Source organism: Chamaea fasciata, unplaced genomic scaffold (assembly GCF_029207755.1).
Source record: "Chamaea fasciata isolate MVZ Bird 193981 ecotype frontalis unplaced genomic scaffold, bChaFas1.0.hap1 SCAF_2, whole genome shotgun sequence".
Classification (NCBI taxonomy): domain Eukaryota; kingdom Metazoa; phylum Chordata; class Aves; order Passeriformes; family Sylviidae; genus Chamaea; species Chamaea fasciata.
The window spans coordinates 108,132,528-108,157,448 of NW_027094087.1; the positions used below are offsets into that span (position 1 = coordinate 108,132,528).

The 24,921-nt window shown below is 40.1% G+C and overlaps 1 protein-coding gene across 2 annotated transcripts in view; it reads left to right on the top strand.

Moving 5' to 3' along the window:
* CYBB (cytochrome b-245 beta chain) overlaps positions 1-22,760 on the top strand; it is a 31,467-nt gene extending 8,707 nt beyond the window's left edge. The window contains exons 5-17 of one of the 2 annotated variants that reach the window (XM_066177007.1): positions 1,993-2,220; positions 4,574-4,669; positions 6,086-6,196; positions 9,572-9,656; positions 10,608-10,753; positions 11,560-11,750; positions 15,289-15,418; positions 16,331-16,423; positions 17,773-18,026; positions 18,309-18,471; positions 19,296-19,442; positions 20,612-20,736; positions 21,434-22,760. In XM_066177007.1, the coding sequence (XP_066033104.1) occupies positions 2,176-2,220; positions 4,574-4,669; positions 6,086-6,196; positions 9,572-9,656; positions 10,608-10,753; positions 11,560-11,750; positions 15,289-15,418; positions 16,331-16,423; positions 17,773-18,026; positions 18,309-18,471; positions 19,296-19,442; positions 20,612-20,736; positions 21,434-21,560 (1,713 nt within the window). In that variant the 5' untranslated portion in view covers positions 1,993-2,175 and the 3' untranslated portion in view covers positions 21,561-22,760. Of the gene's footprint in view, positions 1-1,992; positions 2,221-3,902; positions 3,988-4,573; positions 4,670-6,085; positions 6,197-9,571; positions 9,657-10,607; positions 10,754-11,559; positions 11,751-15,288; positions 15,419-16,330; positions 16,424-17,772; positions 18,027-18,308; positions 18,472-19,295; positions 19,443-20,611; positions 20,737-21,433 lie in introns of those variants that run through there. The other variant, XM_066177008.1, reaches the window with a different exon arrangement.
* Positions 22,761-24,921: the final 2,161 nt, after the last annotated feature.

Genomic DNA, 24,921 nt, shown 5'->3' on the forward strand with positions numbered 1-24,921 from the left:
ATTGCACGGCATTCAAAATGAAGACTACAGGCTACAAAATTAAAAAAAAAAAATTAAAAAACCAACCTAAAAAAAAAGGTTAATCAAGGTCTCTGCTTGGCTTTCCCCCTGCTGCATCAGAAGGAGGAGCTGGATCTTTCACTCTGTTCTTCACATCACTCTCTCTTTTGGGGTTTTTACTTGCAGAATTTTTCATTGTCCCTTTTAGGGACATGTGTGAAACCCCTAGGCCTATTGCAAACACCTGCCATTAAATTTGTACAGCAATACACAGACCATTATTGTGCAGAGCCAGGAGAGGAGCTAAATTAATTCCTAAGCAATGAGGTAAAATTACTGCAAGGAAAGGAAGAACTCTGAGACATTAATACTTTTGCAATACAGTCATGCTGCAAAATGATCAGTGTTCACTGAACTTTTCAGCACAAAGAAGGATGAAAAATGCTCTGTGTAATCAAGTAGCTTGAAACAAATTTTATAAATGGAGTGAGATAGCATTTAATTTTTTCCATACTTCAGTTTTACACTCATTCATAATTAATACACAGCTGACAACATTGTTTTTCTTGTACAGGATGCATTTTCCAAATAAGTACAAAGTATAAAACCTTCAGGTTTTTGTAATAGCAAAAATGATTCATTCATTTAGAAGGTGAAACAAACAGAATTAAATCAGGGGTGATGCGTGGGTGGTTTTGGTACCATTTCTACTCAAATTTGTCTCTTGCAGCAACAGACAAAATTTGCTGTGCTTGTCAGGTGACTTTTGGAGTTAACAAAAAACCCGCAAGCATCAGGGAGCACCAGAACTCACCGGCTGTGGAAGGCCCAGCACCTCTGCCCTTTCTCTTGAGTTCAGGCAGTGAGATCAGCCACTGCATTTGGTAATTGCTAGGCCAAGGGCAGCTGAAGTATACTCTGTTTCATGATCTGTGTTCAGGCTGTCAAAAGGACCTCAGACTTTGCAACTGTTGTGACTGATCCAAGATCAGCCCCTTTAGTGTTTGTAGCCTGCCAGAAACCTCCTGAGCCAATAAATTCATGTTTCAGGGGCTATGGTGCCTGAGGAGCTTCCAGGCCAGGTAAAGCTGCTGAAGCTCAGAGAATCCTGGATACCTGCACTGGCTCACCCCAGAGAAGGCACAAGTAACTTACCCTGAGCTAGGGGGAAGGAAAAGGCAGTGAGAACATTGCCATTCCTGGTCAGGGAGAGAAGGCTTGTCTTCTCTGCAAGAATGGACATCCACAAATCAGAACTGCCCCCCTCTTTTCCTTCCATAGCCACTCCAACTCTTTAACTGCCAGAGGCTACCTCCATTAAAAAAAAAAAAATATTGACACCAGACCCTCTGATGATATCCAGCATCCCTGGAAGTGTTACTCCATCCCTGAAAGCATCCAAGGTCAGGTTAGTTGGGGCCCTGAGCAACCTGAGTTAGTAGGTGACCCCCCTGCTCATGGCAGGGGGTTGGAAGTAGGTGATCTTAAAGTTCATTCAAACTCAACCATTCTATCATTCTATAATTCTGGAATCTATTTGGGATGGCCATCAAAAGGGATTCTGCATGACTCAAAACCATGAAATAATATATCCAGTGATACATGTCCTCAGTTTTGGCCAGAACAGAGAAGAATTTTGGAAGGAATTCAGCCAGGTTTGAATGTACCAGACAGAGAGGAAGGTTAGATTACACTTTGAAGTTTCCATGGACATTGAATTACTGGAAGAGAAATAGTACTAGTGATTATTTATCAGCAAAGATCAGCATGAACTGCATCTCAGTCCTGAGGTGATTAAAAAGAGACAGGTCTGGGGAGAGGTAACTCTTCTGTGCTTTCTACTTTACACTCCAGCATTAGAAGTTATACAAAGTGGTGATACACTTTTTAGCAGAAAACCTGATCAGTTGTGTAATTTATTTTATTCTTTGTATCACAATGAAAAAGTCTCTTTCAACAATTTATATGTATTTGAGTTTTGAAACTTTATAGGTAAAGATGGCAGAAACATTTGAAACAGAACTGGGGTCATGATTAAATGGTTAACTTATTGCCCAAATGAATGAGAAAGGAAACAGGGTGCTGCAACCTTTTGCTCTCACTTCCTCCTGAGAGAAGACGTAGAGGCTGTCCCAGAGAGAGAGGGGCTGTTGTGCACACACATCTCAGGCAGCCATGGGGAACTGGATGGAGAATGAAGGACTGTCCATCTTCGTTGTTGTAAGTACAATTTTTATTATGATTTGTGTCCAGTGAAAAGTTCTACAAAAAGCTGTGCTAAACAGTTCTCACTGTGCCCGTGGAAGATGCACCTGATTATGCTGAAACTGGGGCAGCAAATGCAGAGAAATGCTTCAAGGGAATAATTTTTAAGGAGCTCTCTGGTGTTTCAGTTGCTGTAGGCTTCATTGTTAACAGAGAAATTATCATGTGTTTACTTTGCTCTGTTAGAAATACTTTAGTTAAGCAAAACAACTAACTTTAAAACTCACTTAACTATGTGCACTTCAGAGAAAGCAATTAAAACAATCACCCTTTCTTGCACTTTTCATGAACAGAAAGGGTGTAACTGAAAGTACAGTGTCTTGATGGTATAAAATATTTATTAATGTCAGATACAAGAATTTAGAGCAGGGATTCATGAATCCTTCATTAAGACAACTAGTATTTGAATTGAATTTGTTTATAGTTTTCATATAGGGGCTTTGAAAGTAGATTAAATTAATTCTGAGCAAGATTTAAAAGTATGAAAAATTCTGTTTGACTTTACAAGTGCTAAAGAGTAAACAGGGAAGTCCTTGGAGAAAGTTTATATTCTAGCGTTTTCTTTTTTACTTCACAGTGTGATACAAGGGCTAAAGATATACCTCTATGCATATAATATGTACATGTACATATATGTATTTAAAACATACACAAAACCAACATGTAAGAGCAGTTCAGGTTTTGTGGCTACCTGTTGTTAGTAGATGTAAATATTGAGAGGAAGAAAAAGAAGGCATAGAATTTGCATATTTATGGTGGCTGAAATATGAGCATCTTTATCACAAGAAATCTTTTTGCTTTATGAGCAATCAGTACTTGTGTGTGACCTTGTAATTTAGGAACATAATCCCAGAGCTGTGGCACTTCAGTGCTTTGAAAGGGAGTGACTGTGTTTGCTGTCACCTTCAGTGACTTGAGGAAGTTGAAACTGCCAAGAGGTGAATTCTGGCTTTTTCTTTTCTTTTTCTTTTTTTTTTTTTTTTCCCACCAGAACTGAAATATTAAGAGAATTAAGTAAGAGGCCTATATTTTGCTCAAATAAGGAATTTGGTTTTTGAACCTCAAAACTATAACAAGGTCAGGGTAATGGGGAAGGAAACTAACACTGGAAACCTTACCTAAGTGTTCTTCTTTGGCCTCTACATCTTTACTGCACACTGAGCAGGCACAGGGTTGTCCAGTGCTTGACAGAAACAGGACAGACACAATTCCTACTGATGTACCTCAACAAAACAGAAACATGCTGCCAGAGCGTGCCACTGTCACTTTTAATACATATCCTAAGCACTTAATCCAGAGATGAGCTTGGTGTTTTAATGAGGACTTAGAGATTTCCTCTATACTGCCTTACCCTGATGGAAATCCCTTCATTTCCCAGTATTCATTTACATTTTCAAGATCTGAAATAATCCCAAGTTTTTACAGCCAAAGAACTAGCAAAATGTATGGGTTAGGAGGGGTGAGGAACTGTAATGTCACATTTTCTGAGGTTTCTCCCAGTTCTCAGACTTTGTCTATTTTATGCACCACTTAGTGAAACTACTCAGACTGAGTGCAGTGATACAGATTTGTTTCAATATGGGATGTGAAATCAGCCAACCAGCTCCAAGAGGGCAAATATCCAGATTCATTATGATTTTTTTTTTTTTTTGCCAGATGACCTTGTAGCTGCCTAAGAGTTAATTACATCTCTTTCCCTAAAAAACCTGCACCTCAGGATGTGTAAGTGGGAGAAAATTCTGCAGTACAGCTACAAAGAAGCCTGGTTTTGAGTAGTCTATATGCTACCAAAAGGGCCTGTGTTGAATATTCCCTGCTGACTGATTTCAGACCCTCTTCTTGAATTCAGTCCTATGTGTAATTTAGCCAATCTAAATTTGGATCTCAAGTTTCTTTGTCACAACTTCCAAGTCTTCCTCTCACATAGGTTAATGTGTCTGTGGAACTTCCATTTGTAAGAGTCCCTAACCTTCAATGGTATTTGAGATTTAACTGGACTCAGATTTAAACACTTGTAGTATGACAATCCTGATACAACCAACCCTAAGATCCTTGACCTATGAAAACGTTTCAGCTGCACATTGCTGTGTTTTGGGGTATTGCCACTCCTGTACCCATGTTCACACATCAGAGCCTATTTATACCAGAAAGATTTCTATCACCTCTGCTGAAAACTTTATGCCGTGCAGTACAGCTCTGTGTGCAAACTGGAGCACAGGGAAGTAACCGACTGTTATCTGAACTGTGTAAATTCAGATGGATTATTTCTAACAACAAACTGTAAGCTTCCTGTTTAATTCTCTTTCAGCTTGTGTGGCTGGGCTTAAATGTCTTCCTCTTTTGGTGGTACTATCTTGTGTATGATGTCCCAGCAAAATTCTTCTACACCAGAGTGCTCCTTGGCGTAAGTACAAGATATTCTTATTTTGGCACAGACAGAACACACCACAGTTTTCAATAGTTTTTGTTGATCCAAACTGGATCTAGTGGCTGGAGCAGCAGAGTAGTGTAGAAGTCACATGCAAGCAGATAACTGAATGCAGGCAGATGTCCAGTGCTTCTGAACAGAAAGCTGGTACACAAAATAGAGAGATCCCATTCTAAAGATGTTTTCAGCTAACTATTATCCTCCTTGTAATTAAATTAACCATTAATTGTAGCTACTTTATTAAGAAAAAGATGAATAAAATATTGCCCTTGAACTGTTGTGCAGTCATTTCTCCTTGCAATTATTTTTCAGAGTGTGAATAGTTTATAAAGACATTGGCTCTGAAAAGCAATCATCATTCCTATATTCATCAAGAACGTGAGTGGTGGTCAGGTAGTGAAGTGATTCTGGATCCTGGGCTATTCCATTTAATCCAACTGGTTAATGCACCATTATGTGTCCTACTACAAACTTGCTTCCAAAGCTACCACAGGTCATGAACAATTGACAGGGAAAATTAATTTGCTCACATATTTTAAAACCCTGATCACAGACATAAAAATCAGCCTAAGCTTCAGATTACAGAGCACAGCATTTTGCTGAAGGCTTGCAAAGCTGTGGTTTAATTCTACAAAGCATGAAATCCCACTCTGCGTACAGCTTCTGGTCTGTGGATCAAATCCTGTCCTTTGGTGCAGTTCCAAATCATGGTGCAGTTGCCTTTGAAGTCACAGAGACTTGTGCTTGGATAAGTAGGGCTCAGTGTAACCCCAAACAGCTAAAACCTAAAAGGGTCTCAATACATGCAAGGGCAGCAAACATTATTTTTCTTCCCTTCATTGTATTTTGATTAATATAGTCATTATTCTTTCATTTCAAACAGTTCAAGAATCTTAAATAATTCAGGGTGTGAAGACCAACATTAAGGAAACAGATTCCTAAAAACTGAGGCAACAAATTTACTTAGACTCCTTTACTGGCAGAGAACTTAAACCACTTCTCTTATAAGCTGCCCATTTACCATAACCCCCACCAACTAAAACCACAGACTCCTTGCAGCCTTGAGAAACAGAACTCTACTAATGGCACAGATATGCACCTGTGTTTGACTGTTGAATGCCACATGTAACAGGGAGCTTTTTATACAACCATATTAATTCAAAATTGCAAACAGGAGGTGTCTGTTTGTCTGCAGGAGTGTGTTTTTCCTGCACATGTGTTTCTGACTTGACCAGACCATGATTCCATTAAACATTCATGGTGTGAATGTGAACTTTAGATCTCACACTCTTTACAAGTTGTGATGTAATACATAAATGAAATCTATGACTATCCATGCCCTGGATAATGTCTTAGATAAAGCTTTTAATAACAGCATCTCTCTAATTACAGCGTGCTCTGGCTCTTGCAAGGGCCCCTGCAGCCTGCCTGAATTTCAATTGTATGCTGATTCTGCTGCCAGTATGTCGAAACCTGCTCTCCTTCCTCAGAGGATCAAGTGCGGTAAGATGAAGAAAGAATTTCAAAATTTGTGAAAGATAATAACCTAAAGAGACTTGCAAATATACCAAGAAACTTTGTCCAAGTTCCCCAAATAGAGTGTATTTTGAGGATGTCCTCTTATAAGCAGCAGATAAGCCTGGAGTTTTGCTAAAAGCAAGACAGAGGTCTAATGCCCATGGGGTACCTAGAGCTCTGTTGAGAGTTTAGCTTTGAATTAATCTCCTTTGAGTTCTCCCTTTTTATCTGCCTCCTGGGCACGGTCCTGCCCTGGATGCAAAGTCCCTCTTTTGGCTGGCAGAAGCTGTTGGTGCTCACACATGTCCACTGTTGGTCATTGATGCTACACCCGCTTAGAGAGGGAAATATTAGCCCCTGCCTGTCTTTGCATGCTCAGTCCTTGACGTAGTCTTTTATAGATTTTCAGAATGGAATTATTTTTTTCAGCTGGCTCATAAATGACATTCTTTCTTGTCTGAATTGCATTTCCATCTCTGATTCACAGGCATTTTGACTTTTTCTAGCTCCCAAATGAAAATGTAATACACAGCACAGAGGAACTGACACAAAGGAAAGGACAAGTGATCCTAAGTGACAGCTGGAGAGGCTTCCTATTATAGTACTGACTCCATCACATGTCCAAAATCTAGATTTCTGGCTATTGCAGCTGAAATAATGCAGACAATGCAGGCCATGGTCCAGTGAAAAAGCAATATTCTTCTCAAGTTCATGAATTGTCCTTCCAAATGTATAATGATCCTCTCTTTCTGGACACTTTTAACATAAACACAACTGACAAAACCAGTTCCCAGAAGTTGTTTTTCATCTCTAAACCCAGAATAAATTTTTTAATGCAAATGAGACGGCTTGTGGGGGCTGAAAAGGCAAAGCAGAAGAAGAAGTGATAAAATAGATGCAGTATTTCAGGAGTCCTTCATAAGGGAAGAAAGTGGAATATGAAGCAATAAGAAAATAACCAGAGACAAACCAGGCTGTACTTCCATCTAGTACATACATCCTCACAATGAGTGTGGCTGAATAAATGAGATGTGCCTGCCACATAAAACTCTTAAATAACATTTAGGAGCAAGGCCACTGCTCTAGCCTTTCTAAGGAATAACGCTTAGGAATATAAAAATGAAAATACATGTCAGGCTTTCAGTCTTTTTCTACACTCCTTCAGATCCTGAGATGCTACAAAACAGATAGACATACCCTCCACTCATGTAAAAGTAAAAAGGATAAATCTGTAGGGTTAAACTTGTTATTGCCCTGCCCTAAGGCAGATCAGCAAGTATCAGTCAAAATTCAGAGCTGAATCCTCTGGCTGCAGAAGTCAATAATGAATATCAATTTAGAAGGAAATAATGTTTCTATGGATGAATGCAACTGGAAAATAATGATGAGCTCTTGATCATAGAAGGCATTTTTGAGATTGCACAGGTGAAAGCAAGCTGGGCAGAGGTCTTCTGAGCTCAAAGCAGTGAAAGAGCTAGGGATACATATGGAGACAACTGGAAGGCCAAACCCTGATTCTGGGTGTTGAAAATTGTATTCCAGCTGGGACTTTGTGCTACTTGCCCTGAATTGCTCCTCTCCTAGCATGAGTCACTTAACTTTTTTAACCAAGATCTTGGGAAAGCTGTCCCTCTTGGTATCAAGCTACAGAGTCAGTCCTTCTGCCTTGGGCACTGTGATAGAGTCACTTGGGCTACACTCGGCATAAAAGTGAGTCCCAGGCAGGGAGATACAGTTCCATCCCTGCTGCCTGCTGGCAGCACACACTTCTGCTGATAGCTGGGAATGAGGAAGCAAAGGGCTCTGTGAGCAAGGAGGGCAGGGAGGGGCATAGAACAGGACTCTTAGACAGCTGGTGTTTGTTTAGCTCCAGTTGCTTTTTTTTGCAGTAAAGTTACACCTCAGGAAGGATGTAATTTTAGATCTTAAGCAAAACACGCATGGCCCAGTGAGCCACTGGCAGTGGCAGCACTGTGGTGGCCTTAGCACAGGGGGACAGCTATTTATGCTTGTTGTGCTGTTGCCTCTAATTAGCTATGCTCTGCAGGTAACAACTGTGAGGGTCTATGAGAAAAATCATTTAAATGTCAATGAACTTATTGGAAGAGTAATCACCTTCCCAACAGCAATGTCATTAGAGTCAAGAAGAGGAAAGAATTGTTCAAACCCAGCTTTCAATGGGAATGTACTGAAAAGTCTTGCCCTCTCCATCCTGCCACCCAGAAATCACAAGTTACAAAATTACTTGGTTTTAATTGAAAGTATAGCTGTGTTGTGTTTTGCATTCCCATCATGGCTGTATTCACTGTTCTTAATGAGCCCCATGACTGAAGGCAGCTGGAGCGCTCTGCCATTGCTTTGCCTTCACTTCTTAGATCAAGTGGTTTTGCAAGGGAGTCAAGCACTGCCTCACGATGCTACACTTTATTCTACATTTTTTTTGTATTGTCCCTTAATATAGGTGATACAGAAAGTCCAAATGTCTCCCTGGTCATTATTACAGTCTGAAGCCATTGTGACAGCCCCAGAGTGTTTGCCTCCTGTGAGGAAATATTTGTGGTAGTTTGCATAGTGTTTTCTTCCCTTATCCAGCCAGCAAACCCAATGCAAACATACAACATGTGACAGTCATGCCTTCTACTGTGTGGAGACAGCCAAATGTCAGCTTTAAAGGGACTTAAGGTTTTAGGAAAACTCCTGGTGACTGCAGCACAATTCAGATGGGGCCTGTTAGGAACCTATCATCATTAGTAATTAAAAGATCATTCTGTTTTTCTTTAGAATTAATTTCTTTGGTTTGTATCTGCAGAGATTTTTGCTGGGTTTTTTGGGGTAACTCCAAAACCAGGTTGTAAGTGAATGCCTGGGGAGTAAATCCAGTATTTTGGGGAAGGAATGCCTTCACATCACTGCCATGATAGGTGTTAGGTGACTGGCACATTTGGGGTAGGAGCTCCCAGAGACACTTACACCCAAATTTGCAGCCTGTTGCTAGATCATGAACCACAGTAGGATCCTGGTGCTACCAAAGCAGTCACTCTGCCATGGCAGACTGTGATCCCTCCTTTTATTTTTAACATGCAAATTAAAACAGCTAAGATGTATTCCTTTGTCATACTGGATGTTAAATTTTTTCTCCTTATCAAATACTTTGTGTTCAGTGGGATGTGTTAAAACATAATCTGGAATTCCTGTTTTATGAAAGACATGGAGAAATATTTTTGTCTATATTTTGGAATTCTAAATTTTTCCTAGCAATGCTACCAATGTGCTCAGGGCTTCTGTTTTTGTCCCTGCCTTTAAAAAGTGTGCATAGTCAACACAAACAGTCTTCAAATACCTTTTTCTTTCAACCCAAAGTGTTGCTCTACCCGTATCAGGAGACAGCTGGACAGAAACCTCACCTTTCACAAAATGGTGGCCTGGATGATTGCCCTTCACACAGGTTCGTACTCTAATGTTTCTTTCTTTATTGCTTCCTTGTGTATTTTATGTGGGATCCAGGTGGCATTCAAGTTCTTAAGGATATGGGCAGAGACCTGATTTTATTAAAGAAGTCAGTGTGGCTCAAGACTTAAATCAGTTTCCAGATATGTGCCTACTGTCAGGGAGCAAAAGATAAGAAAGAATGCCTTTATTTTGAACTGTCAGTACCATTTCTGATAGTTTAATGAAGGGTATTTAGCAATGTCCTGAGAACCAGATATGCTGTATTTAATTCTTGTTTAGATTTAATTCATTATCTGGGATGTCTGAAACAAATAATAGAAATTACAAAAAAAAAAAAAAAATATCTAAAAAACTTGGACCTGTTTTGAAGGTAAATAAGTATCTGCTTATAGAAGGTGGTTCAAATTTTGAAAAGCATTGTACAACTTTACCCTACTCACATGTAGTAAAATTTGAGTGAACACCTCAGCTGGTTTAGGCTTTTAGATGCATTCAGCCCAGCGAGAATATTACTAATGATTATTAGCAAAACTGCAGAACAAATCAGCACTAGCAAATGTGACCTCAAAGAAATCCAGATTCACTTCTTGGCTATTTTACAGAAGTCCTGGATGAGGATGATCCTGACAAACAATTTAAGCCATTCCATGTTTCAGTTTCCTGCATGTTAGGGTACTACTACTTGAATTGTCGAAAACCTTTGTTGACCAAAAATATACTGGAAATTTCCCTTTACTTCTTTCTGTTCCCCACCTAAAACCTATAAATTTCAGGTGGTAAAACTTAAACAGTAAACCACATTAGTGATCTAAAATTTTGATGAAAAGGGCAAGAGCAGCAGAGCTTTTAAGGTGCAGTTGACAAATGTGACAAAGTTTCAAATGTTACCCAAAAGTTATGGAGTACTTGTGGTCAGTGCTGGTTGTTCCTTTTGTGTCACTCCTAGCAATTCACACCATTGCACACTTATTCAATGTGGAGTGGAGTGTGCAAGCCCGTGTTGAAGAGAAAGGCACTCTGGCAGCTGTGCTTTCTGGCCTTGGAGACAAACCAGATGAAAGCTATGTCAACTTTTTCAGAAAAACCATTGAGGTAAGTGATAACTACATTCTAAAGGGTCATCATTATATTTGTTTAGGTGATTATATAAGATCATTTGAGCAGAGTTCCTGTTTCTGGTGTCCATAGTCTGGGTTTGGTCCATCTTGCAGAAAAACCTTGTAGAATCCATTCTTCTATATTTGCCAGTAATAACGTTGCTGAACTTTAGTAGTTTAAACTTTTTCACCTGAAGATTTCAAAGCAGCTCCAAAACATTATGTAAAAACATACCCTGTAAAGCAGTGTTCTGACTTAGACATGGCACTCAGAAAAGTATGCAGAAATCAAGGCAAAAGTTTTGAAATTGGGTGGCTTAAGCTCTGATTAGTGGAGAAAAATTGGGTGGCTTAAGCTCTGATTAGTGGAGAAAAAGAAAAGAAGGGACTTCCCCTGCTCCTCTGCAGAGCACTGGGCATCCAAACTCTGCATGAGTTAGGAGTCCCATGGCTGTGCAACACCAGAAGAAAGGAGAGTTTTCATTTAGCTCCCGAAATTTGGATGTAGGACTCCAGCTCTTAACATCAGAGCTGTGCAAATGTATTCACCTCCCCAAACCAGTCCTGTTGAGCCATGGCAGAGTAAGACACCATGTTTGGTGTGTTAATTAATGGAAAACCCTTTCTCTCTACTTCCAATTACCTTAGTAAAGGTAAATGTGCAGTGCAACAAAAGTGAAGTTTTGGCATCAGATGACTTAAAGACTTGTAACAAGGTAAAGGGTTTGGTAAGTGGTGGTTCAAATGGCTCTGCCTTGGTGCAACCCCTTCCTTAGGCCAACGTGTGCAATTATTTCACAGAATCCCATTGGGGGCCTCTATGTGGCTTTCACATACTTGGCTGGCATCACTGGGGTTGTCATCACACTGGCCCTCATCCTCATCATCACCTCATCCACCAAAACCATCCGGAGGTCATATTTTGAAGTATTTTGGTACACCCACCACCTCTTTGTCATCTTCTTTATTGGCCTTGTCATCCACGGTGCTGGGTGAGTATTTGCACTTACCACAAAATGTCTGATAACTACTGAATCTTTGTTTAAAGCCCCCTTCACAGATGGGTAAAGGGACTTCTGTCACTGAGCAGCAGTTGTTTTTGATGGTAGTGATGGGCCAGTAGAGGCTCTGAGAGTCAAGAGGCTCTCACTGATATGTGCAACAAGCTGTCCACACACAGGAGGTTTGATGTGACTTTGGCATACTTAAGCTCACTGGCCCTCAGCTTAACTGTAAAGCATTTTTCCAAGGTTTCTGTTTCTAACTGTTAATTTACCTTTCTGTCTTAAAAGGAATTTCATCACACACATGCATGTAAGGAGATCTCAGTATAAAAATTACACAGAGTCTAGAATTTTACTGGATAATGAAAACCATAGTAATACAGATTTATGTTTCAGGCTTGGATGAACTTGTAATAGCAGCAGCATTTAGGAATAGATTTTACCTGTTTCAACTTAGAAATAGACATTTGTAAAGTTTTCTAACTTTCAAATGCCAGACATCTTTTTCCTTTGTTCCTTCATTCCATGTCTTTTTCTGAAAGAAAACCCTAATGAAACAGTTTTAGCACTATACAAACACAATTTTAGCCCTTAGAAAAATGAACCTTAGATCCATTTTAAAAACCAAAGAACTGACAAATAAAATAAAAAAACTAAAATATCCAAGCTACGTTTTGATAGTTCATAATTACACTACATTGCCCATTTTAAAGGAAATACTACATGCAATAGAAAGTGTGATTTAAAAACGCCAAGAAAATTGACTATTCCAAACCACTTCCTTACAGTCCATTAGTGCCATAAAAAAGACAGAAATGAAAGTAAAACAGGAAGAACAAAAATAGAAGGCAGACGGGAATCACCCTCAGCATATTTGTCCATTCCAACTTTCATAACAAGGAAATGGTTTGAACGAAACTTGTGGGAGGAAAAGAACAAGTGGTTCGTGTTTTCTGCAGCAAACATTGTATAGTTACTGACACAATGTCCAAACTTGCCAGTAGTTACTACACAATACCGTCAGAAAGCCCTTTGAATTTTTATTTCCTTCAATGTTCACTGTACTCCCACCATCTTAATTGTACTGGAATGAAAAGAGTTAGGGCAGCAGTAGTTGTCAGCAAAGTTCAGCTATCCTTTGGAAGCAGATATACAGAGGAATATTCTCATCTGTAGAGGGAAGGATGCTTTCCAGCTGTGAACTCAGTGACCTCTCTTATTTGGCCTTCAAGGTAATAATGACATTTTGAGCTCAGAGAAAATAGACTAAGAATTACGAGATGGGCTTGTTATACTCATGGAAGGCATCTCAAGTGTGCAAAGATGGATGTCATGGAATGAATGTGAACTGACAGTCTCCAAGCAACATGTTAGGAAGAGGCATAAATGCCAGTTTATCTCGGGAGAGAAGACTGTCACACATATATCTATACAAACACACATCCTTGTTTATACAGAAAGCTGAGTCAAAGGTTATTGATAACATCAAAGGGGCAGATTCAAGAAAGGTGGAGAGAGACTATTTACAAGAGCATAGAGTGACAGGACAAGGGGGAATGGCTTCAGACTGAGAGTAGATTTAGATCAGATATTAGGAAGAAATTCTTTACTGTGAGGGTGTTGAGGCACTGGCACTGTGCCAGTTGAGGCAACAGGCACAGAAAAGCTGTGGCTGCCCCATCCCTGGAATTGTTCAAGGCAAGGCTGGATAGGACTCTGAGCAACCTGGTCCAGTGAAAGTTGTCCCTGCCTATGGCAGGGAGGTTGGAACTGGGTGATCTTTAAGGTCCCTTCCAACCCAAGCCATTGTGATTTGACTCTACCCAAGCCATTGTGTGATTTAATTATTTGACTCTACAATAATTCTTGTTTGTTACAAGCTGTTACAGCACTTTTAAAGCACTGATGTTTATTTGTGCATGACCTGTGTGTCACAGAAAAATGTCCCAGATTTCCCAACACAGTAAATGTAAAGAGGAGGGAGTACAGAGGTGCAGTTCACTCTTTAGAAGTTCAAGGAAAACCTTAAGCCAAAAAACAAGTCATTATAAGGCTGTACTGCTGAATGCTTAATTACAGTACTAGAAAGAGCATCTACACTGACTGATAAGGGGAAATAAACTTTTCTTCTTTCTCTTGTACAGGATGCTGACACTGTCAAGCCTCCAAGAGAGCATAGAGCAAGGCAAAACTCCCCAGGCCCTCTTTCCCTGAAGCAATGGGGTGGGCAGTGAAGGAAATGGCTCCTCCTGTTCCCGTAACTCAACCCAGAGGGGGCTCAGCTGAACCCGTTGTCATTAGTGGGGAAGTGAACTGTAACTGCTGATGATCCTGCAAATTGCAACTCGTGATGCTGCTGGGACAGTGTCACTGCTTCCCTTTATTTTTCAGACAGGATATTAATCAAACATTTAATGAAGAAGAGGTTCATTAGTAATATTTATGAGCAATATCTTATCTCTTAACACTGTGCAGAGGTTTTCTAACAATCCTCTGAAAAATCTGTCACTTAAAGCTAGGCATGCATATGGCTTAGATACCATGGGGTTTTTTTTGAAATATCAGAAATGTAGTCTAGTCCACAGAAACTGAGCTAGAAGAGCAGAAAGAGAAGTCATAGGGAGAAGATATCAAATAGTGACATTGGCATAAAACTGAACAGCCTAATAAGAAGCAGATTGTTTCTAGGGAAAATTCAGCAGATCTTAATCTGAATTTTTCTACTAAGATTCTGAGGTTGGCAGAACTCCAGAAAGAGGCAGGAAATAGAGAAAGAGAATAGATTTTTGCCCCTCAAAACTGAAATTACCTCTCTGCATCAGTTCTGCCACTGGAAATACAGCTGAACTGGATCAGTCAGGATTCTTTATACCAAAACAAACAACAACAAACAAATAAACAAAAAACAAACCAAGAAAGAATATTGAGGCCAGATAATCAGCTGATGCAAGTTCCTATAGCTGCAATAGCTGCTTGTGTCAAAAGCATCTGAAATCATTCATAGCACCTGAACAGCTGCACCACAACATTAAAGGGAGAGGAAGGGCCAAAGGAATAATGTGTGTTGGAAAAGGACCTCCACAATTCTAAAATAAACAGCAGAAATAATCTCTGTAGTGGTCAGTAGCAAATTGATTACTTATCTATTCTAGGTCTTGGGTTTTGGTTGTTTTTTTTGTTTTTACTTTTGGTCAGTTTTTTTTTAATTGAAGAAAAAAGTAGGATAACTCAGAAAAAATGAAGATTTCTAATTGTGACCACATCCTGGAAGTGGTAATGGACATAACTCCCACTTCCTCACCTAGTCTTGAAATCAGGACTTTATCCCACAAACTTCCCTCCCCATTTTTATTTCTTTGATGGTAACTTTGTGGGCAGATTAGAGCAGTAAAGCTGTATCAAAGCTGTAGCAGTGCAGAAGTCAACAACTCCATATAAATAGAGTAGTACATAAATAGAATAACAATAAGGAACAGATACTTTAATTTTCATTTCATCGCCTTAATGACCTTTACTTTTTTCCCAGTCGCATTGTACGGGGACAGACAGCTGAAAGTCTGGCTGAACATAACCCAGAGATTTGCCACAAGAACTTCAGTCTCTGGGGCAAGACTGAGGCTTGTCCAATCCCCCAGTTTGCAGGGAATCCTCCTATGGTAAGAACAGCTGGCTTGTGTGTAAATTCAACTGAAAATGTTTACAGTTTGCTATTTTTTCTTAAATTGCATAGAAAACCAGACATATAACCCTCAGCACTCTTCAGTGGCAGCTTTCTTTGCATGAAGCAAGAGGTTTCGACACAATGGGTTGTAAGCAGAAATGGACTCCAGACTGACAACACACTTACAGTGTGCTGTAAAATAAACACAACTGACAGACAAAGCAAAAGAGCAAATGGTACCTGAGAACTTTTTTATCCAAAAAGTAAACTGCAAAGTCATGGCTCCTGGGGATACTTAGAAAATGCTATAATTCTCATAATAAATAGTTTAACATTATTAGTGGACTAATGATCATTAGCAGAATATAACACCCCTGGAAATGTGAATTTGAAACTTCAGCTTTTATTGACTAACCAGGCTGGTTTTTTTTTTCACATTTCAGACTGATCTGTTAACAGAAACCACATCCTTTCCTGCAGTAATACAGACCTGAGTCAATAATGCCTTTAAAGTTTTATTCCACATTTCACTTGGTTACATTCTTTTTTAGACAGAGACAAAATTACTTACAGGAAAATACCTTGCTCTAATTCTAGTAGAAATTAAAAAGCCAGCTGCAACAGTCAACGGAGACAGAAATTCCCTCTCTGACCAGAGTTTTGAAGCTATCATATATCTTAAGAATTCCCTAATCTTGTTGATCAAGAACACAGATTACTTGAAATTCACCTCTGCTTATAGAATTTCTGGGATTTGATTTGATCTAAGTTGCCATCTTGTCTAGTGGAAGATGTCCCTGTCGGCAGCAGGCGGTTGGAACTAGATGATCTTTAAGATCTCTTCCAACCCAAACCTTTCTATGATTCTGTGACCTTCATCACCTAACTTGTTTTCTTCTGCTTACAGACATGGAAGTGGGTGGTAGGTCCTATGTTTCTGTACCTGTGTGAGCGGCTGGTGCGGTTTTGGAGGTCACAGCAGAAGGTTGTTATCACAAAGGTAAGTGCTGATGCTGCACTTAATACCAGGCAAAGCATCACCTTCTTTTCCAAATGTTGCAGCAAAGGCAGAGGCTCCTATGTACTCAAGTTATCAGTGGAAGGAATGTTCTGACTGCTGTCCTGTTGCCAACATCTAAAATCCAAATGTAGCCTCTAAAAGTGAGCAAGAGGAGGTAGCTAGCTAAGCCACAGGACTGAGTCTTAGGCAAAAAATGGATTTTCTTTATATTGGGTGAAAAATTCCACAGTGCAGAAATTCCACAGACCTGAGACTAATTTAAGACCCTGAACAAATGACCCCTGAAAACAAGTTAGAGAATATTTATTTTACGTATCCAATTCTAATGCTGAGCTTTAATTCCCACGGTATGTTGCAGAGATATTAACACTGATTCTGAAAGCCTGACAGCCAAATTAGCACAGCACTAAGCTCAAACATATGAAAACTGTCCTGGCCTTTCCCAGTGTAATTTCCTCACATGGCACTGTGCTGCATCCTGAGGACACACCCTGTTCAAACCATAGCAGGGTTTGGGGGATGACATTAGGTGTCTCTACCATGCTCTGTAATTATTCTGACACACTGGAAAAGACCTAAATATTCATGTGCTTTTGGTAATTTTACCAAAATATCCTTTGATATTGTACGCTGTATTTCTAGGGTGTCTATTTAGCACCGTTAGCAGAATATTCCCTTCACAATCCTAAACACCGCTGTTAATACCTAAATTAACTGACAGAGAGACTTGATTTTCCCTCTTGCAAACCTCTTTTGAAAAATGAAAATAATTTTGGCAGACAACTTTAGGATTAAAAATTATAGTGACAGAATTACTGGTTTTGCTTCTAGAACATTGTTTCTAAAGAATAGCCAAACTCCCACCCAACTAAAACAAGAAAACATCCATTTCCAGTGGTACTACCTATCCAATATCTGTAGGACAGCCCTATGTTTTTGTCCCTATATTTACAGTCAGGCCCATTAACTCTGTGCTCAGTGCCACTGAGTAAGGCCCATCTGGAATTCACAATGTGCACACACAGATTTAGTGATGTGTTACAAGATGTGCCAGCCTGACCTGTCCCCTTTGGAGTGACTGCAACTGTGGTGTGAAGAAATACTTCAGCCAAAACATCAGCATCCTCTGCAGGCTATAATCTGCCTGTCAGGTGCTGTTCCTCACTCTCAGTTCTGCTGGGAGGAAAGTTTCACCTGCTTTCCTTGCTCTCATAGCAGAGGATGATGTTAGTGATGGTGGATGTAAATACATCAGTGAGATACATCAGTGATCAGTGAAGACAGACATTTTCTTTTCCTTGTTTTTCCCATTGCCCTTCTCACTGTAGGTGGTCATTCACCCCTTCAAGACAATTGAGCTCCAGATGATGAAAAAAGGCTTCAAGATGGAGGTTGGACAATACATTTTTGTCAAATGTCCAGCAGTGTCTAAACTGGAATGGCATCCCTTTACATTGACTTCTGCTCCAGAAGAGGATTACTTCAGCATCCACGTCCGTATCGTAGGAGACTGGACAGAGGGCTTGTTCAACGCTTGTGGGTGTGATAAACAAGAATTCCAGGAGGCATGGAAGTTGCCCAAGTATGTACAAAGAGTCTCCATGGTAAAGTCAACAAACACCTATGCCAGTTTAACTTCTGCTCAAGCAATTTGATGGCACCAGTGACACAAGCCTTAAATGGTGATACAGATGTGGGTCTTAGATGCTTTTTTACAGTTTTTTGTATCAACTCCACCTCTCCTTTTGCTGACTAGTATTCAGTCCAAATATGTATCATAGCAGACAAATGTCTTTCAACTGTTATTTTAAATGGTATTAATAAACATTTGCTATTGATTTAATAAGCATACTTTCAATTCCAGGATAGCTGTGGATGGCCCCTTTGGAACAGCGAGTGAGGACGTGTTCAGTTATGAAACTGTGATGCTGGTTGGAGCAGGAATAGGGGTCACCCCCTTTGCATCTGTCCTCAAGTCTGTCTGGTACAAATACTGCCATGATGCCACCAACCTAAAGCTCAAGAAGGTATTATGTCCTCTTTCCCAGATCCCTGTAACTGTTTAAAGGCCAAGGGCCCAAATCAAAGCAGGCACAGAAAAGGTGATCAGGCTCCAGGCATGCATGAGTCCTACAAGAAGGAAGAGTCCAGTTGCCTCTCAAGGTTAGCAGGAGGAAAGCAGGAGGATCTAAAGCAAAATATAATGAAAGGACAAATAGCCTACAAGCCTAATCACACATGCTAATCCTGGCTGTGGCCCTGGGGATTTCCGGTTGCAGTGGAAATGGTGTTCATCTACTTGAGAAACACAAAGTTCAAGGCACTAATACAGCCTGGGAAAATAGTGCATTCCTTGCCCCAGCACAAAGAGAAAGGCTTTTCATAAGTGGAAGAGCAATGGAAGCATCCTCCTCTCCCCTCCTGTCCCTGGAAACTCCCTGTGCAGGGGTGTGGGGGGTCATACTTTGCAGTTATGGTCATATTCAGAGAACAGAACTGGTTTTGTTACCTACTTTATCTTGCCTGCCAGCAGACAGAAAGAGAGTTCACATCTAAATCATTTATTTATGTCCTAACAAATGGTTTTACAAGGGGGTAAGTGGGGAAACATTGCAAACTAAAAATGAGGAAGAGAAATAGGTAGATATTTCCTTGTTTTTCCAGTCAGTCATTCAGCTTTATAACCCTCTCAGCATCAAAATTCCTGAATAGCTTCAATACCATTCTACCCATCTACTGAAGTGTTTGGGACATTTTTAAAAGAACTCTATAATCCTCACTCTGTCAGCAGCATAAACCCAAAAAACAAAAGTGCCTGTGTCCCCTGACAGCTCATTCTTGTCTCTTCCAGATTTATTTTTACTGGCTTTGCAGGGACACTCATGCCTTTGAATGGTTTGCTGACCTCTTGCAATCTCTGGAGGCTCAAATGCAGGAGAGGAATAACGCAGAGTTTCTGAGCTATAACATCTACCTTACAGGCTGGGATGAAACTCAGGTAAGCTCACAGTGGAGGATATCAATGCCATAAAACTGGGGTTAATGTTTGAAAATTTGCTTTCATAACTATTCAAATAGTTTTTTATCCTGGCCATCCATCTGGCTCACAGAGGTTTTGAATGCAGGCAGGTGTTATCCATCAGTAGTTACGTGGGATCAGCTGTTAATGTGCACTCACTTCCTTTTTGGTTTCCTCTGGCTGTGCTTGTGGGAAGCAGGTTTTGCTCAGAGGAGGAACCTCAGCTGACCATGTACCCGTCTCTAAAACAGCTGATGCTGCCTAAAGCATGTAGTTAAGAGCTTTAGGAACCAGGGGAGCTAATGCACAAAGTTTGAACAATGGCAGCTTATTTGTTTCAGGACTCAAGAGTCCTCTGGTCTTGTGCTGATAGGTTGCTATGGGGATGCAAAGGAGAAGACACCTGAGAATGTGGGACTGAGTCAGGAAAGGCTCTCACTCTGTTACTTTTGGTGATGTTTTATATTACAGTTATCTCACCATTGCAAAATTCACCATGTGCCCGAAGTGCTGTAGGTCAGCTAGACAGACAGGGAGGGGAGCAGCAAGGAAGTTATCACATATGCAATGTCGAAAAACCAGAAAGGAATGAAAAGTCCCACATTTTTTTCCTTGGGGATAAAGTTACCTGGAACTTTTTTTTGTCTCATGTAAAAGGGCTACAGAACTCTGTAAGGCCTGAACTTATGCCTCTAACCACATCTTCTCTTCCTTGCTTTACTTAACTTAGCTGGCCTAGCTGAAGTTACACAGGGAAGACCTCCTCATACAGATCAAACCTTCCAGAGAACAAATTGGTAGGATTTCATTATGGTCAAGAGAGTCACGTTACTCTATTTGAAGGGAAAGGATTTTTTAATTTGCAGTCCTATGTTGGAGTTCTTAGACTATACTTATTCATTGAAAAAAACCCTAAAATTAATTGCTGTGATCAATGTGTCATAGCTTTAACTCTTGAGATCACCCAGTCTGGGGAGAAGGAAGTGGTAGACAATGATAGTCAGGATTTTATCAGTCTTAGCTTTCCTTGCAAAACACTGTAAAATCCATAATCTCATTAAGGAAATAATTCAATCAATATTGACATTATTATTTTTAAGCAGAACACAATGCTGCCATATTTAACTGTCCTCTTTCATTTCCAACAGGCCACTCACTTCGTAGTGCATCATGAGGAAGAGAAAGATGTGATTACAGGACTGAAACAGAAAACCTTGTATGGAAGACCTAACTGGGAAAATGAGTTCAAAACAATTGCAGGGAAGCATCCTGGGTAAACCAAATTTATAGTATCTGTGGACTTCCTCTATTTAATGGCCATACACAGCATACAGCACAGTCTTGTTCCTTTGGTTGATAAAGTTTGAGGAGAATTTTTTTTCCCTATCTCCAGGTATCTTCTATTCTTTTTTCAGCCATGGACATGATCTATGGTCTTGACCAAATTATTTTGACATAGAATTAAAAAAAAAATCATTTCTTTTTCACAAGATACTTCTTGGAGTGTCTAATTACTCGAAGAAGATTTAGAAAGAAAATTAACCCTATCCTTCCAGCTGAAGTAGATAGGAATATCAGGTGGTGTCTAAATACCTCCAAAACCACTTTCTACCTCTAGAAACCAAACCTGAATACAGATGACCTTTAGCTAACCACCCAAAATTTGCAGGAAAAAACAGAATAGGTCCTCTCAAGAATTTGTGCCATAAGCTCTTTGAATCTCTATTTCTTTGATTCAGTGAGGTCAATAAACCCGTCTTCACTGACTACGGCTGAGCTGAGATTTAGCCCAGCACTTGTTTCAGAAGCAGCAGTAAGTTTTAAGGGGTTATAAGGTTTATGGGATAGACATCCACTTCTACTTCAGTTCCTTAACTGGGAAAAATCTATAAGACATAAAAATTATTTACATGGAGAATATCCAACTGCTCCATACCTAGTTTCTGACCATATTTTCATTTTCTTAACAGCTCCAGAATAGGTGTTTTTCTCTGTGGCCCTGAAGGCCTGGCTGACACACTCAACAAACAGAGCATCAGCAACTCAGAAGCTGATCCACGAGGAGTACACTTCATTTTCAACAAAGAAAATTTCTAACTCCCAAGCATGTGGGAGTCATTAAATGCAAAGTCTAAAGACTGAATCTATTTTTCTGTTTGGAGTCTGGGAAGGACAGCCCAGTTTCTAAATTTCAGCTACACTAACGCAGATCCCTTTGCTTCTTGGGAAATATTTTGGGTCTCCAGTAGGATAAAAGAGTCAAGTTTTACCTTAGGCAAGGTTTCACTGCCCTCCATGTGCTGGCTATTTAGTAGAAATCTGTTTTCTTTGTCTGTGTGAGGGGATTTCCCCTCAATTAACTGCCTTTATCCTCCTATTATTCGCAATGACTGCTGAAGAGTGGAGGCTGCCATTTGCTTTTGGGAGCCAATTCACACTCATAAAGCTTAGTGCTATTAAACAATAAAGCATTCTAGCATAATGCTTGCTATTAGGAGGCAGCTTATCCTGGCTGCACCAGTCCCTGGAACAAGGGGAGTTGGAAAAGGGTGACTGGGAAAGTTAGTTCCTTAGGAGAGGAAAACTCCTTTGCACACCAACACCTTCCAAGCTTCCAACAGGAGCCTTAAACACCCTCTCCAAGAGAGCACAAATGCAGCTGTAAAGAAGCTGCTTCTCCTCCGGAAAGAGAAGAACTGAAAAGGAACCACCTGGGCTTCTGAGAAGCAGCCCTGCTGCAGAGGGATGACAAGGATGGATTCAGTCCAAGTCCCACACCTGGCGTGTGAGTCACTGCTCGGCTGCTTTGAGCACCCTCACTTTCACATCTTCAGGCTCACGCTGCAGGGATCCATACAAGAAGAGGTTTTGTGTTTTCAAGACTGCCATTTCTGGTTTTCAAGGCAGAAAAAAGCTGTTGCTAAATGATTTAATAGGTACTTTCTGATGCACCCTTAGATGCAAACAGTGCCTTTAGCCCTATTGCTCAGCCCTATTGTTCCTCTTTGATGGTGAAACAGGCTTTGAGAAAGCAATTCACTTTATTCACGGTTAGGGAATAGCTGTGAGTAAAGTTTCTGATGTGCACAAGATTCCTATAGACAGCACAGTGCCTCTGTGTGGACACTACAGGTAGCAGGTTCTTGAAAATAAACAGAAAAGGGAACCCAAACTTATAATGATAAGAGAGGGGGGAAAAGTATTAAAGCCAGCAGCACAGGAAAAGAAAAAAAAAAAAAAAAAAAAAGGAAAAAAAAAAGCAAGTGCAAAAAGGCTTGAAAAAGCCACAGTTTAGTATATCATGTCTTCCATTCATCCCAGTTGCCTGCTTAGTGACGTTTAAACTCCACAGCCAAGCCCTGCAACAGCTCCTGCACAACACAAGACCTTCCTGGCAGGTTCTTGCAGCCACAGAAGAAAGCTGTGGTCTCCTTCTGCTATTTCAGACGACCTTGTGCAGCCATCTGGTTGCATGTAGCATATTTTACACCTCAGCTTGCCAGACAGGATATGTGTTCTCCCTTCACAGCATTTTAAAATGTTATCCAGGCTCTGAATGCTACTTCAGAAAGACAGCCCACCAGTTCCTATTTATTAATATCAGTTATCAATGAATGTTGGCAAAGGTCGACTCTTGGGGAATTTTGCAGTTCTTTCCCTCAAAAGGGCCATATTCAAATCCACATCATTCTATCTGAAACACACCTATTAAAACATAACAGAACATCAGTATAGCCAAAGAAACTTCTTCTGTGGAGTGAATATTGGAACTGAAACATAGTTAGGGTCTCATCCTGTGCAAAGAGCACTGATATATTTGCCCTTGATTTTAATGGAAATGTGATCAGGCTTCATAATCTTATAAAGTGGGCAAAGAGGAATTGCAAGGGGTTACATGGAGACTGCATATTTTTCATAAGAGGAGTCTTAGAGGGGCGTATTTTAATTCACCATTAATTTTCTATACATTGGCATGTTTGTTCTTAAAACACCAGGGATCTTCCCTTACTCAGTTGCAGACATTCCCTGACCAGCTGCATACTTGTACCAGAGCTTATTTGTCACCTTGAACTCAGATACAGTAATTCTCTGTTTGTTAATAAATCATTGTCTTCCTAAAACCTATGAAAGAATAAGTGAGAGTTTCTCAGTTTTTTTCAAAAGTTAGTTTTATTAAATCCTGCTAAAATAGCAAGCCATGCACCATCAGTCATGGTCTGAATATGAATGTTTTCTTAAATCTAGGATATAAGATTGAAATAGATAGCACTGGAATACAAATATAAGAAGCAAACTAGTTTGAGTCCTAAGGGCAGTGAGCTACTCCTTTTTTTGTGGCCAAATGCTATTGCTTGCAATCTGACCACCGCTATCAGCTGGGTCTTTGGCTGAAAAATTCCTCCTTCTATGTATTACATAGTGTACTGAATTCTGATATCTGCTTCAGTGCCAAAAAATTACCTACTCAAATGACAAATGTTCTGCTGAGGGCAAGAGAAGGAAAGAAAAAAAAAAAAAAAGGCAGTTATTAGAATAACTGTTTCAACTAATGGAAGCAATTAGGAATTAAATTCAAAGTTCACTTATGGTCTCAGTCGAGGATGTTTTCCTTCTCTTTTTACATAATATTTTCTCTGCCTTCCCATATGTAGTCATCTGAAATAAGCAGTTAATTCATCAATATCCTCTCTCTCCAATCCACTGTAGTTAGCCTTATATGTAAAGGCTGTGACCCTCTCGGGCACTGGGCAGCTCTGGCTCCCATGGCCTCACCTTGACTTTGGAAACCGGAATGGGGCTTTGGAGGGGACCTAGAACTGGGCCATACTCAGGTGACATATTCAAGCAAGAACTTGGTATGACTGGGTCTCATCTAGCCCCACTTACTTCTTTACTCCCTATTTGCCAAATGTAATATGGGCAAATGAAACACAAGTTTTCCTAAGCTCCAGGCTATGAGAAAAAGTGCTACTGTGCCTGTTCACCATGATGGTGGGAAACCACCCCAGTTGCAAAAGAGATCTTCCTCTTTGAAGTCTTGTAAGACTTTCCCTTCTGGGTGGGGATTTTCTGCCTTTCAGTTCTCAGATGGTGGGTTAAACTAAATTAGAAATGGAAAAGAAAAAAAAAAAAGCAAACCTAACAAAAAGCTGCCTGTGAAACACAAGGTATTATTAAACAAAAAAATAGTATTCAAGTCCCATTATGGCACTTTTTCTGAGGATGCTGCTCTATTTTGGAGTGCTTTTAGCAAGTTAATGTTGACTGCTTATATTTTTTTATGTTTCCATGAGTCCCTTGTAGAATTCAGAGCCAACTGTCTGAACACATAGTGTTGGGGGTTAGGTTTGTTCCTTCTTTCTCTAAAGAATTTTTTCCCCACAAGTTACCAAGGAGACCAAGTGTTAGATACTTGAGAGTACTTAACCAAAACAAAGAAGTAGACAAAAGGTGGAAA